Source organism: Babylonia areolata, chromosome 13, assembly GCF_041734735.1.
Source record: "Babylonia areolata isolate BAREFJ2019XMU chromosome 13, ASM4173473v1, whole genome shotgun sequence".
NCBI lineage: Eukaryota > Metazoa > Mollusca > Gastropoda > Neogastropoda > Buccinidae > Babylonia > Babylonia areolata.
Window position 1 is genome coordinate 14,293,732 of NC_134888.1, and position 14,853 is coordinate 14,308,584.

The 14,853-nt window shown below is 41.8% G+C and overlaps 1 protein-coding gene across 1 annotated transcript in view; it reads right to left on the bottom strand.

Annotated features, from left to right (window-relative positions):
- Positions 1-14,853, bottom strand: part of LOC143289079 (dynein axonemal heavy chain 2-like) — a 135,445-nt gene that overhangs the window by 40,142 nt on the left and 80,450 nt on the right. The window contains exons 53-59 of the mRNA XM_076597918.1: positions 14,390-14,529; positions 11,688-11,820; positions 4,191-4,336; positions 2,156-2,366; positions 1,507-1,623; positions 623-764; positions 1-154 (exon numbers count right to left, since the gene is read on the bottom strand). The exon at positions 1-154 is cut by the window's left edge and continues 133 nt beyond it. Coding sequence (XP_076454033.1) covers positions 1-154; positions 623-764; positions 1,507-1,623; positions 2,156-2,366; positions 4,191-4,336; positions 11,688-11,820; positions 14,390-14,529 — 1,043 coding nt within the window. The remainder of the gene's footprint in view (positions 155-622; positions 765-1,506; positions 1,624-2,155; positions 2,367-4,190; positions 4,337-11,687; positions 11,821-14,389; positions 14,530-14,853) is intronic.

The following is a 14,853-nucleotide window of genomic DNA, read 5'->3' on the forward strand; positions in this document are numbered from 1 at the left end:
CACATGCACAGCGAGCGGGCTGCCGTGGACACACGGCCAATGATTTCCGGCTGGAAGTCAGACTGGGCGCAGTACTGGCCCACCTTCTTCAACACACGGTCAGAGATGTTGTCTCGGTCAAAGTTGATCAGCTGCTTGAGGAAGTTCTGGTCACCTGTGTAGGAGAGAGAGAGAGAGAGAGAGAAGGCTTGGTGGGGATTTTTTCACTGATGTAAACCAGCTACTACTGCTGTTGTGTTCATCTAAAACATACACTTCTACTGCTGTGTACGTCATCTCAAACAAACACTACTGCCCCCACCCCACTGCATGCAGTTCAGCAAACAGAGCCACACACACCCTCCTCCCCTGCCACCCACCTAGCTGTTTCTTACCTCCCCCCCCAACCCCCAAGCCCCCCCTGTATGCAATTCAACAGAGCCACCGCCCCTCCACCCCCCCACCCACCCCTCTCACCCACCCAGATGTTTCTTAGCCCCCCTATCCCCACTGTATGCAATTCAACAGAGCCACACCCCCCCCCACCCCTCCAAGCCCCCCACCCCCACCACCCACCCACCCCACTTCATGCAGTTCAAGAGCCACACACCCCCCTCCACCCCCTTCACCCTTGTTCACCCACCCAGCTGTTTCTTGGCCTCAGGCCAGGTGGGTTCCGACCCTCGGAGGATCATGACGGACTCCATCACCTTCTCCACCAGAGCTGGGGGCCGGCCATAGGACCTGATCTCAGTCATGTCCTTCTTGTTGAGAGACTCCAGGGCCTGGACCACACGGCAGTCAGCAGTCAGCAGTCAGCAACCTCAAGAGAGCCACTAACTACCCCATTAGATTTTTTTTTTTTTTTTGCCACATGTTCCCATTCCATGCCAAAAGCAATAATTTTGTTGATTATTACTTCTTTTTTCTTTCTTTTTTTAATTTTTTTGTCCATCCTATCATCCGTACCATCTCAGTGGCAGTTATTTATTAGCGCCTCTCATCCTGAATCCCCCCCCTCGCACACAACCATACTCAGCCCAGTGCCAACAGTCTACAGGGAGCTATCAATGTTAGGTGTAATTTCATGCACTCACACACACACACACACACACACACACACACACACACACACAATTTCCTATCATCCGTGCCATTTTAGTTGCATTATTCTCATGCCAATCATCCGAAATCCCCTCCGCACACAACCTTACCCAGGATCGTCTATCTAAGCCCAGGCGTCAACAGTCCACAGGGAGGTAGCAATATAAGGTGTAATTTCAGGCACACACACACACACACACACACACACACACGCACACAAACATCCACACCCACACACCCATACACACACACACACACACACAAACACACAAACACACACACACACAAACACACACAGACAGAAAAACACACCACACACAGAGCAAAAAAATACCAAACACACACACAAACAATACCACACACACACACACGAAAAAACGCACACAAAGACACACCCCCTAAAACACAACCACACCCCCTCACCAGCATGGCCTCCTGCAGGGCAGGCAGGGCCTCGTTCAGGTCGTTCTGAGCCAGGTCAGCCATGTGCTGACACTTGGTCTCCTCGTCAGCGATGCGCTCCCCCTTCTGGGCCACTGACTGTCAACACACACACCTTGCTGGGTCATCACCATGCTGTGTGTGTGGGGGGGGGCGGGGGGGGGGATTGGGGGGAAGGGAGGTGAGGCGGGGGGGGGGGCTGTAAGGGGGAGGTTCTTTGCACTACTAGACTGCCATCAATTATTTTCATCATCATCCTCATAGATGACATCCTGTACGTATAAATGTTTGATATCTACATTTCTATAACATTATACACATAAACCAAATGTACATTTCGAAATACATCCCAACGACATACATGCATCTTTCATTAACCCTCTCTCACAAGTAATATATAATCACAGGAAAAACACTAGACAAAAAAAAAGTTTAATCTTCCACATCATGAACAACAAACAACCTTCTCCCAACAACCCCATAACTGTATCTTTCATCATCCCTCTCTCACACAAATCACAAACAATCGAAAACTGACCCTGCTTTACAAAAAAAAAAAAAAAAAAAAAAAGACAAAAAAGTTCCGACTCCACAACGTGGACAACACACAACCCTCTCCTGACAGCCCTACCTTCTGCTGTTCGTCAGCTTCTCGCTTCTGCTGCACGATGATGACAAGGTAGTCGTCACACTGCTTCTGGAACTGGGTGACCTTCACCTTGGCATCCTCCAGCTCCACAGACATCTTCTCCACCTTCTCCCGGGTGTCGTCGATCTTGCTCAGACCGTTCCGCAACTTGTCGGCCGCGTCGCCCAGCTCCTTCTTCTTCTCAAACAACAGCCTGAAAAATAATAACAACAATAATGAGTATTTATATAGCACTAAATCTAGTGCAGAGACTTCTTCTTCTTCTTCATTCGTGGGCCGCAGCTCCCACGCTCACTCATATGTACACGAGAGGACTTTTATGTGTATGACCGTTTTTACCCCGCCATGTAGGCAGCCACACACTGTTTTTGGTGGTTTGTGCAGATAAATCAAAGCGCTTTCACACCAGTCATTCACATGCAAGCATGACTCTAAAACTTGAGAAACTGAAGACAAGGAAGAGGCAGGGAAGGGAGGCTATCTCGAGAAGAGGTGGGTTTTTAACCCTTTGAGCCCTGACCACCGCTTTACCGGTGGTTGAGAAAAATGACATAATGCCTAGCCACCGGTTATAGGGTGCGTAAACACTTGTGTCGTGTTTTGCTATTGGTTGGCTTATATTGAAGAGCCAATCAGAAAAACCGTAATATTCTGACGTCAGCGAACGTAGTACCAACATGGCCGCGCCTTTTCACTGTGTTTTGTGCATGTGCTTTGGATAAAAAAGATTGATTTCTACCATGAAGTGTGCAGAGTCTCAACCTGACATGCCTCCTTTGATCAACTGATTCTGCATGCTCAGATTCATTTTCAACATCACTATCTGTAGCAAAATCATCCGATTCGAATTCCACCTCACTATCAGAGAAATCATTGTCATACTCTACTTCTGATAAATCATCAAGCATATCAATTACTTGCTGCGTTGTGTACAGTTGTTTTATGGCACGTTTTGTCCCTGATTTCTGCCCTGACGGGCCAATTGAGACTCTGCACATTTCAAGTGTTTACGCACCGCTCAACCGGTGGCTAGGCATTATGTCATTTTTCTCTACCACCGGTAAAGCGGTGGTCAGGGCTCAAAGGGTTTAATACCAATTATTTGCAAATTTTGGCTCAGGAGCTCAGGCAGAAGGGTTAAAATTGCTCAGGAACTCAGGGCTCAAAGGGTTAAGGCCAGACTTGAAAGAGCCCAGTGCAGAGACCTGACAAAGTGAAGGAGGGAGCTCATTCCAAATACAAGGTCCAGAGACAGAGAAAGAGCAGTGTCCGACAGTGAAGTGTTTGAATCTGGGTATGCAATAACAATAATAATCATACTGATCAGGTCAATAACTATAATAATCATACTGATCATGTCAACAACAATAATAATCATACTGATCAAGTCAACAACAATAATAATCATACTGATAGTAAAATCAATAATAAAAAGAAGAACAATAATAATAATGATATTATACAGTACTAGAGAGGCAAGGCCTTTAAGACTTGTGATACTTTCTTCAAGAAAGGAATCAAAGAAAAGAGAGAGAGCAAGAAAGAGAATTGTTTAAAATGTGTTCTGTGCTAAACATTATTAAGTTTGGGGAAAAAAGGGCAGTGGACTGGAGCTGAATCGCACTGACTCACTGACACACATATGAGTACACACATGCACACCATACCACACACACACACACACACACACACGCACACGCACACACACACACACATCCTACACACACACACACACACAATCCTACACACACACCCACACACACACACACACACACACACACACACACTCACACACACACACACACACACATACACACTCACACATACACACACACACACAAATCCTACACACACACAAATCCTACACACACACAAATCCTCCACACACACACACACATACACACACACACACACAAATCCTCCGCGCGCGCACACACACACACACACACACACACACACACACATCCTCCACACACACACACACGCACACAGAGATTTAACAGCCCCAGCGACTCACTTTTTGTAGCCGGACACCAGCTCCAGGTAGTTGGTGGGAGTGACATAGTTGTGGCGCCTCATCTCGTTCAGCATGCGGTGCGAGAAGTCCGACACAGACTTGTGCATGATGCTGAAGATCTTCGCCAGAGCAGGCTTGTGTTTGTCCTGAGGAGTGGAAAGCACACACACACACACACACACACACACACACACACGTTATCAAACAAACCAAACACAGAACAACATTCTGTTAACTCAACATGCTTATACAACGTACTGTTGACAAACCGAATACATACAGCATACTGCTGACAAATCAAAGCACAGATAAAGTACAGACAAAGTGTTGTTAACTATACAACAGACTGTCGACAGACTGAATACAAACAACATGCTGTTGACAAACCAAAACAGAATACAGACAAAGTGTTGTTAACTATACAACAGACTGTTGACAAACCGAATACAAACAGCACACTGTTGACAAACCAAAACACAGATTAGGTACAAAGGGTTGTTAACTACCCTAACACATCAGCACAGACAATACATCAGCACAATTAACACAGCGAGCAGAAACAATAACCATAAAGCAGAATGAACAGACGTAATACGTCAGTAAAAACAACTGCAATACAAGCTGTTACATGTCTGTATGACTATATGTGTCCGTGACTGAAACCTGATTGAATGACACAGGAGATGAATGATGAGCGCCCAGTGGCAGCCATCAGTCAGCTCTACCCATGTAGGCAGCCTGTTGTGCAAGTGACTCTGTGTTTGTAAAGTGCTTAGTGCTTGGTTTTTGACAGAGGACAGGCGCTACGTAAGTCCATATATCATATCATATCATATCACATCATAAGAGGTCAGTTTCAGTTTGTTTCAAGGTGTCACAGCCTGGGTACAGATCCACATAAGCTACACATCTGCTTTGAAAATAATAATAATAATAACAAAGAGCAGATGCCTGGCCTATGCATAGACCAGATGCACTAGTCAAGCCTTATTAAGGTCAACAAGGTCAATAAAAAGGGACTTGAGTCGCACAACGAAAAGAACATGAAGAGAGACAGTCATAGTGTGTGGATAACAAAGACCACACCATCGCTATCAAAACTACAGCTATTCAAGTAATACATCCACTCAGGGTCTTTATCTGTATCAAACGAAAAGATAAAACTACAAAACCATATACCATAGCTATCAAAACTACAGCTGTTCAAGTAATACATCCACTCAGGGTCTTTATCTGTATCAAACGAAAAGATAAAACAACAAAACCGTATTTCGATCAATTCATTTAAAAAACACAACAAGTTTCATTCTTAGTGGAGATCATGTGTGATCTTGTGTACATGTGTGTTGTGTGTTGTTGTTTTTTTTTATGTGCTTGTGCATGCCTAAACGCATGTGTGTGTGTGTGTGTGTGTGTGTTACAGAAGTATGTTCATGTTTGTACACTTTAGTCCTCTCTGTGGGAATGCATATGTCTAAATGCTCCCTGTGTATTATGAGTCTCTGTGTGGGGGAGAGATTTATCTACTAACCATATTCTTTTTTTGTAAACATTGTTCTTCATCCTTATTATTATCATTAATGTCACAGGTTTGTTTGTTGTTGTTTTTTTTTTGTTGTTGTTGTTGTTGTTGTTGTTTTGGTGTTGTTTTTGTTGTTGTTGTTGTTTTTTAATTATGACGATGGTGATCATTAACAGCAAAAGCAGTAGTAAAACAAGTCCTAAAACCCCCAACAACATGCACATGTCACCAAAACATAACCAGCAATCCATGTCTGCAACAGAAAATCAGTCAAAGGAAAGTGCAGAAAAAGAAAGAAAACCTGTGATATTAACTTATAAATGGAGACAACAAAAATCAATGACCCATATGTGAAAAACCCAAAATACCAACATGTCACAAAACCAAACAAATAAAGTCAACCTGTTAATAAAACAAACTAGACGAAGACGACATGTTCCAAAAAAAAAACCCAACAAGTAGAAACAACATGTCAAAAGAACAAAAAAGAGAGGACAAAAAACATAACAACCCAACACTGTCCCAAAGCCGTCACTATTCTAGGCAGTTTACCATGAGGCCCGCAAGCGTCTTTGTTCGCTGAAGACATCAATACGTCACCACAAATAAGGAAATACACACATTACACAAAATGTGTACATACTGAACAAACATCAATGTCCATGTGAGCCTCTGTGTGTGTGTGTGTGTGTGTGTGTGAACACAGGCCCACACGGACACAGATTTCTGAGTAGCATGACCACAAATACACATCTGATCCTTTTCTACATTTCATTCATTGCATCATGTAACACAGCGAAAACGTAAACACACACTGAATTAAGGATTCATCCATTCCTTCACTCCACTCAACTCAAAATCAAGATGAGAACCTATCAGTCTGAAACGCCGTTCTGATGGTGACAAATGATTCTTCTCAAAGTTTGAAATGGTTACGTTGACTGCGGTGAACGATTCTTCCTCACTCATGCAAATCACTGGTTCACGCTTGCTTCCTTCCGATACTGCAAGCACTGACAAGGTATTCATCATATCTGCCTCACTTTCAGAGCAGCACGAAGGTTTAAAATCAAAACCACACACACACACACACACAAACACTGAAAAATCAGCTGTATATCAGTGGACATTTGTATGCAAATATGGACACAATAATAAAACTGTCTATACACTATTTGAAAACTTTTACTAGTGGCACTGTCAAATTCACTGTTTCCCTCTCTCAACTACAGTGAGTGGCTTATTTTTCGTACTAAATTGAGTCTCATTCTCACCAGAGACACACACATATGAAATCCCAAATAAACTACCTTATAATGTAATTAGGCAATTATATAACAAACAAGCACACAAGAATTGTTTCTAAATAAGGTTCACTTGTGATTAATAAATTCAGTCCCAAAACAAAGTTTAAGCCAGGAACTATATCTATATTCAGCATTTATATAAATAAAAAGCATTAAAAAAACCCACAAAAACCAATCACTGTTGTCGCTGATATCACATAATGTCGCAACACATGCATGACTCCACCAAAAGTCCACAAGCTGTAGCAATGCAAACAATCATTTTGCATGTCAAACTGAAGAGCCAGGCTTCACAAAAACACCAAATAGAAAATGAAGATAGCAACACTGATCACATTTAACTGACAAACTCCATCTAGCAGACCACTCCCTTCAAAGAATGAAAACATCCTTGCAGTCAACTACCACTCTCCTTCCACCTCCAGCCACTCATACCAGAAACCATCTTCATCAACATGTTTGAAATAATAAAACACTAAAGGAAGAAACATTCATCTCAAACAGAATGTTGACATTCACAACCACCACAGCCGTTAGTCTGCCTTCCCCGGATACCTATTTTTACATCCAACCCAGTCTCTAGAAACAATCATCCAATCAAACTGCAGCTTTCACTAAGGAGACAAAACAGCGTCTTCCTTGAAATCGAAACAAAAAATGCATTGCAAACACTAACATACTATAACATGACCACCAGATACACGTTTTATATCACTTGACATGAAATCTTGAAAAATATGCTGATATTCTCTGACACCATTTAACCTATTTCTAATTCAATTAATAATAACTGAAATCATGAATGATCAACATTCAGCCAATGCACTCTCCAATACATGTTTCTTGCAAAACTGTAAATGTGTTATCTGTGACAAGCATCTTTTTCTTGATCCACAGAGAATTACAGTGTTTGAGCATTTAGTTAAATCACATTACTTTTACACTGATATCATGTTTCCCAGCCACTTATTCATATTCACATGGAAAAAAATGTATCAACATATGACAGTTCAGAAATACGGAAAGGGAACGGAAGTAAGAAAACCTGAAAAGGGAAAGGACAATTATATATATTTATATATATATATATATATATATATATATAGAGAGAGAGAGAGAGAGAGAGAGAGAGAGGACTGGAGACAGAGGAGAAAGAAAGCAATGGACTGACATGCCCTGAGCATGACATGGAGCTCGAGAGACCAGCCACACAGCAAAGAGTGAGAGACAGAAACTAAACACGGTGACAATCACACACACACACACACACACGTATGCATGCAAGCGCCCCCCACCCCAACCCCTCCACCCCCCACACCCCTCCCCCCCACACACACATTAATGAAGAGACAAGATGATCAAACAGTCTACAGAGATGACAAGGAAAGGCGAATTCACATACAGCAAGCACACAACACACACACACGTCCAAAGAAATGGCAGCTATACCATGGTCACACGTTAATGCCCCTACTAAGACTTCAAACCACTGACATGAAAATGCGCTGTGATCCACAAAGACTATGCAGTGAATGCATCACACCCTAACACATACCAGGCATGGAGCTGGTCACTGTCACACTTTACACCAGTCATCCACATGGGCACAGTCATCGTTAATTGCTATATTCTTCTCATATACAATTTCTACATAGACGGACACTGATGAAAGACTGATTTCTGGCGTATGACTTTATGTGTCCAACAGACTTTTGACAAGTTCCAAATCAATTTTGAATCTGGAAATTTTTTTTATATTTGAAAAAAAAAAGAAAAAAAGATCCTGCCAGAACACCAATTTGACTGATCCTTTGGATGGGCGCAATAGCCGAGTGGTTAAAGCGTTGGACTTTCAATCTGAGGGTCCCAGGTTCAAATCTCGGTGACGGCGCCCAGTGGGTAAAGGGTGGAGATTTTTCCAATCTCCCAGGTCAACATATGTGCAGACCCACTAGTGCCTGAACCCCATTTGTGTGTATATGCAAGCAGAAAATCAAATACACACGTTAAAGATCCTGTAATCCATGTCAGCGTTCGGTGGGTTATGGAAACAAGAACATACCCAGCATGCACACCCACGAAAGCAGAGTATGGCTGCCTACATGGCAGGGGTAAAAATGGTCATACACGTAAAAGCCCACTCGTGTACATACGAGTGAACATGGGAGTTGCAGCCCACAAACGCAGAAGAAGAAGACTGATCCTTTAAACTTATGTTATCTCAAATGAATAGTCATGTTTATCCAACTTCTCCATCCAGCTCACCCTCACCACAGCAGACTTCTGAATTATAAAACCAGCACAATATCTCGAACGGATACAAGCATGTTAGGACTTTCTTATATTAAACATGCACCAAATAAACATAGCGGTATGGAGCTTCTTCTATGTATACATGGCAGACTCCAGCTTTCAGGTGACACACAAACAACCATGCGACCATGTGAATTTGGAGTGAATGCAGTACACACCAACCTGACCAATATGTTATCGGTGAATTCCAGTAACATTCATGCCACACACCACTTGGTGAACGTACCCTGATAGGTTTGTTTTCTTGGAGCATTGACCCAAATTATCTTTAATCTCCCTGGAGTGAGTGACAGTTTTAAACATACTCATTGGGAGAAGCAATTTTCAGACTACTCAAAACCTGAACAACAGTTTTATGTACAGTGAAAACAAATTTCAACCTGCTCAGTGCCAATGAAAATTTCCACTCTTCAACCTCTCATTATATATTTCACTGAAAAAAAAAAGTGCCATTACATACTGTACTGCACTGTACTATGTTGTACTGTACTGCACTGTATTGTACTGTATTGTACTGTATTGCACTGTGCTGTATTGCACTGTGCTGTATTGTACTGTATTGCACTGTGCTGTATTGTACTGTACTGTATTGTACTGTATTGCACTGTTTCGTGGGTCAGCACAGGAAACTGTATGTATTCTGAGTGAGACTAAACAGCTCATTTCCTCCCCTTCACAACCTCAGTTCTTGCCCTTGGATCTTGGGTTGCTTAGAGTTCTGAGAACAGGGAACAAGATCTGATGATAAAATACAGTGACACACACACTGTACTGGCGAAGAAGTTTTATTCACTTGTTTTTTTTTTTCTTTCAAACCATTAACTCCTTCACCACCAAGTTTCTGTGTGAAAACACTCCCCAGCGCCAAATATTCCAGAAACAATGCTCTCAGTCACAGGCTTGGGTTCATGTCAAAACAACACATGAACTTGTTCACTTCAAACTTGGTCAGGGGGCAAAGGTTAGTCATTGTTCGATTGGAAAACTGGCTGAGGTGTCAAGCTTTGTTACAATGTGAGAAACTGTCTTTTCAACGTGACTCCTCAATGTCGACAAAAGTCACCTGTGGCAGTGCACTGTCTGGTCAACAAAAATCACCTGTGGCAATGAAGAAGTTAAGCTTCTGTGTAGAGAAAAAAATCAGCCTTTGTAATAACTTGTTTCAATCCAACTCCTATGATGGTGCAAGCACAGTCATGAATCATGCACCATAGTCGTGAATCATGCACCATAGTCGTGAATCATGCACTGTAGTATCAGAGTTCAGACAGCAACCTAACCACCAGTGCACAAACAAACATACGTCATGCCCTGCAACATCTGATTTGAGACAAACACTTTACTAGAACACATATTTCACTTTGTAAGACATCAACGATGTAACTCATGTACACCATTTTAAGACAAACACTTTACTAGAACACATATTTCACTTTGTGAGACATCAACGATGTAACTCATGTACACCATTTTAAGACAAACACTTTACTAGAACACATACTTCACCCTGTGAGACATTGATGATGTGACGCATGTGCACCTACACACTTACAGCCGAACACTGTGAACAGCACGTTGATGAGGACCGTACTGTGTACAATAACCATTACATCTACGCAGTGTGCGGAACAAAGAACTACACATCCACAGTCTTACCAACTTATCCACCATCCTCTTTCCTCTAGGGCTCCTGTCCTGAGGACTCTCGTCACCAGAAAGGTCTGTCTCTGAGTGACTACCTTCAGGGACAAAGCTCTGACTTTTGTCCACAGAAGACTCATTTCTGACCGTGTCCCGTTTGGGACGGGACTGGTGTGAACTGGCTGCCAGAGCAGACATATCGCTGGGACTGTCGTCCTCAGGACAACTGCCCTCTGAGATTTCTTCATCCTCGCTCAACTTGATGCAGCGACAGAGAAAAGGACAGCTTTGACATGAAGCCAGGAACAACACTCACCCTACAATCACATACCCCACTTTGTTCTCCCTGTCTCACAGTTTTCTGCCCCTGTTGTAAATCACTAACAAGCCTGGTTTACTATGATGCAAAGCAAAAATCGTAAGTGCAAAAAGTCTTTAGAAGCCTTTAGGAAAAATGTCTTTTAATAAAACCAAAAAAAAAGTTGTCATTCCTTCTTTTTCTTTTCTTTTTTTCTTTTTTTTGTTGGTGAAAAAATATGCTTTACGGCACAAAAGCCTTCCTTCTTGTTCTGTCAGACACAAAAAAACCTCTTTACATTTTACATTTCAGCAGTGATTTCCTTTTCTGGCGTGTGTTCTTTTTCCACTGATGGGAGGGGCACCAAAAAGACTGACGACAAGGAAGAGCAGTGCCAAACAAGGGCCGTGACTCACCTCTTCCTCACTGCCCAGGGACATTTCGTTCAGGTACTTGTTGGCCACCTCCAGCAGGGCGTCCTGAGGCCACTCGCTGAACCAGTCGATGGTGGTGCAGTTCACCAGGGCGGGGTACATGCGAATCCGGTTCCTGCACACACCTCGCACCGTTACCCTCTTCTGCTTCTGCTGTCGTCCACATCCTTACCAACTCAGCTTCTTTTGTGAATATTTCTGTGTATATCCTTTCTGCGTATGATTTCACAAACATTCCAAGTATATGAGACGTGCACGATGAGGATTTCAAATGGACAAGTAAACAAAGGGCAGAAAGAGCAGGGCTAAAGACAGGACAGACTTCAATGAAACCTGCTTACAGATTCAAAATAGTACATTTTCGCAAAACTCATCATACAACGTAATTCAAAACAATATCAAAATTCATCCTGCAGATTTTCTATGCACTTTTTTTTTCTTTCCTTTTAACAGTAAATGTTTTCTGTCATTTTGCTAGCAGATGAGTCACTGAAAAACTGATATAACCAACACCAAAACTTGAGACCAGTGAAAACATCTCAACAACACACTGACTGATAAATGACTGGGTTTGTTATCAACATGATTGTTTTCAAATCAAACTCTATGGCAGCATAAGCCGACCAAGCTCCTCATGTCAGCAAAAATAAATCAATCAATCATAATGAGTCTTGTCATGTATCAGTTCAAACGTAGACACACACACACACACACACAAATAAACAGAATAACAGTTCTGAAACATAGTGCACGGCACTGGCACAAAACACAGTGGTGACTGTGAAAGACTGGAGGCAGGAGCAAGGGCAGAGGAACAGTGTGGTGTGATGGGGGGTGGGAAGGGGTGCGGAGGGTGGGGGGACAGGTAGGTAAATGGAGCATGGAGAGATATTGTTTCAAATGTGAAACAATGGGCGCAATAGCCAAGTGGTTGAAGTGTTGGACTCTCAATCTGAGGGTCTCGGGTTCGAATCTCAATGACAGCACCTGGTGGGTAAAGGGTGGAGATTTTTTCGATCTATTTCGATCTCCCAGGTCAATATATGTGCAGACCTGCTAGTGCTTGAACCCCCTTCATGTTTATACGCAAGCAGAAGATCAAATATGCACGTTAAAGATCGTATGATCCATGTCTACATGGCAGGGTAAAACGGTCATACATCTAAAAGCCCACTTGCGTACATACGAGTGAACGCAGGAGTTGCAGCCCACGAACACAGAAGAAGAAAAAATGTGAAACCCCCAAAAAACTAAAAAAACCATGAGAATGTTGGCAAATGGTGAAACAAAATCGAATACATATCTACATATCTTTCAAATCATAACTCAGTCACAGAGGCATGCAACTGCAGAACATGTAAAACACACACAAACCAAGCATTTTAGGTGTAATTGTACACACAGGCAGGCACACACACATACATACACAGACACACTCTCAAAATGCTGCCAGAGTCTAGCCTAAGTCATCCAGTCCACCCCTTCCTTTCTTTCCAAACAGGTAAACAAAAACATTCAAAAGGCTGAATAAACAAAAGAACCGGTGATACCTCCTTTTCACATGTGAATGAAGATGTTAACCTTCTGTTTTGTGATATGCTCACAAAATGAAAAGAAATGCAAGAAATGAGCAATGTTTGGTAACCAAACATATTGCAGACATCAAAGTGGTACATGCACGACGATGGTGACTTTGTGACAAAGCGAGAAAAAAGACACCTGTATCTTTTATGAAGATCACCGTTGTATGGACTACAGAATCACAAAGAAAAATACAGTTGCTATAGGTTTCAGATAGGCTGTAATCCCAAAACAAACAACTGATTATCATGAATACTTTTCTACACAGGCTCAACGAAGTTATGCAGTTGTTAACAATGTTACTTTCCATTTCACATCCCACACCAAAGTTACACACAGTAAAGTTAGTTCAAACAGATTCAAAATGTTCAAGAAAATTTGAACAGTATTTGTATAATTTTTTCATCAATCAATGAGACTGATAAACAAATTTGAAGAAATAAAGCCATCATGAATGGTAAATGTTGATTTATCTAATTATATCTTTATTTTTTTCAATACTGCAAATTCTCTGCCTCGCATCTGTCAGCTAATAATATTATCATTTATACTATCATTACTATTATCATTGTTGTTGTTGATGATGTCACTGTTGCTAGCAGAAGTAGCAGCAACAGCAGCAATACTAATAGTAGCAGCCGCTGCTGATGTTGTTGAAAATATTCACAGCAGCAACAGTAGTAGCAGTAGCAGCAGCAACAACAACAATGGCAGCATAAGCAACAGCAGCAGCAGTGGTGTTACTGTTGTTGTTGTTGTTGCATTGATCTTTTGTTTTTATTATTGTTATGATTGGTGTTATTGTTAGTATCAGTATTAGTACCATCATTATCAACCTTATCATTATCTTACATATGTAATTATTGTTGTGATTGTAGTTATCATGATGACTATATGTATATATATTATGTATTAGCGCCATCATTATCACCCTCATTATCTTACATATACAATTATTGTTGTGACTGTAGTTATCATGATGGCTATACACACACACACACATATTAGCACCATCAGTATCACCCTCATTATCTTACAGATATATATATATCTAACTATTGTTGTGACTGCAGTGATCATGAGGGCTACAGTGAAGAGCCCACCTGAAGGCCTCCCCCACAGGGCTCATGCACAGCACGACGTGAAGGTTGGCCCTCACACGGTTCACAAGGAACGCAAACACGGACTGCGGAGTGTCGTCGATGCCCGCCTTCTTCACGTCTTCCGACAAAGCATTGCGTACCTGCACAACACACACACAACAATCACACACACACACAAAAAAAAAACCAAAAAAAACACATCCTCATCATCAAGGGCAAAGTCTACTGTGTTTTTGAACAAACAAAGAGAAATGATGAAAAAAAAAAAGATTCTTGTGGACACACCTTAAGAAAAGAAAACATCAGAAAAACGAGCCATGTTCATGAACAATTTACTTTAAAACTTGACAATGAATAATAATAATAATAATAATAATAATAAAGACAACTGGTAAGCCCAATCTAATGACACAAAAGCCCTGGGCGTTTACAATGAAAATTAGAATGACGTATGCATATTAAAA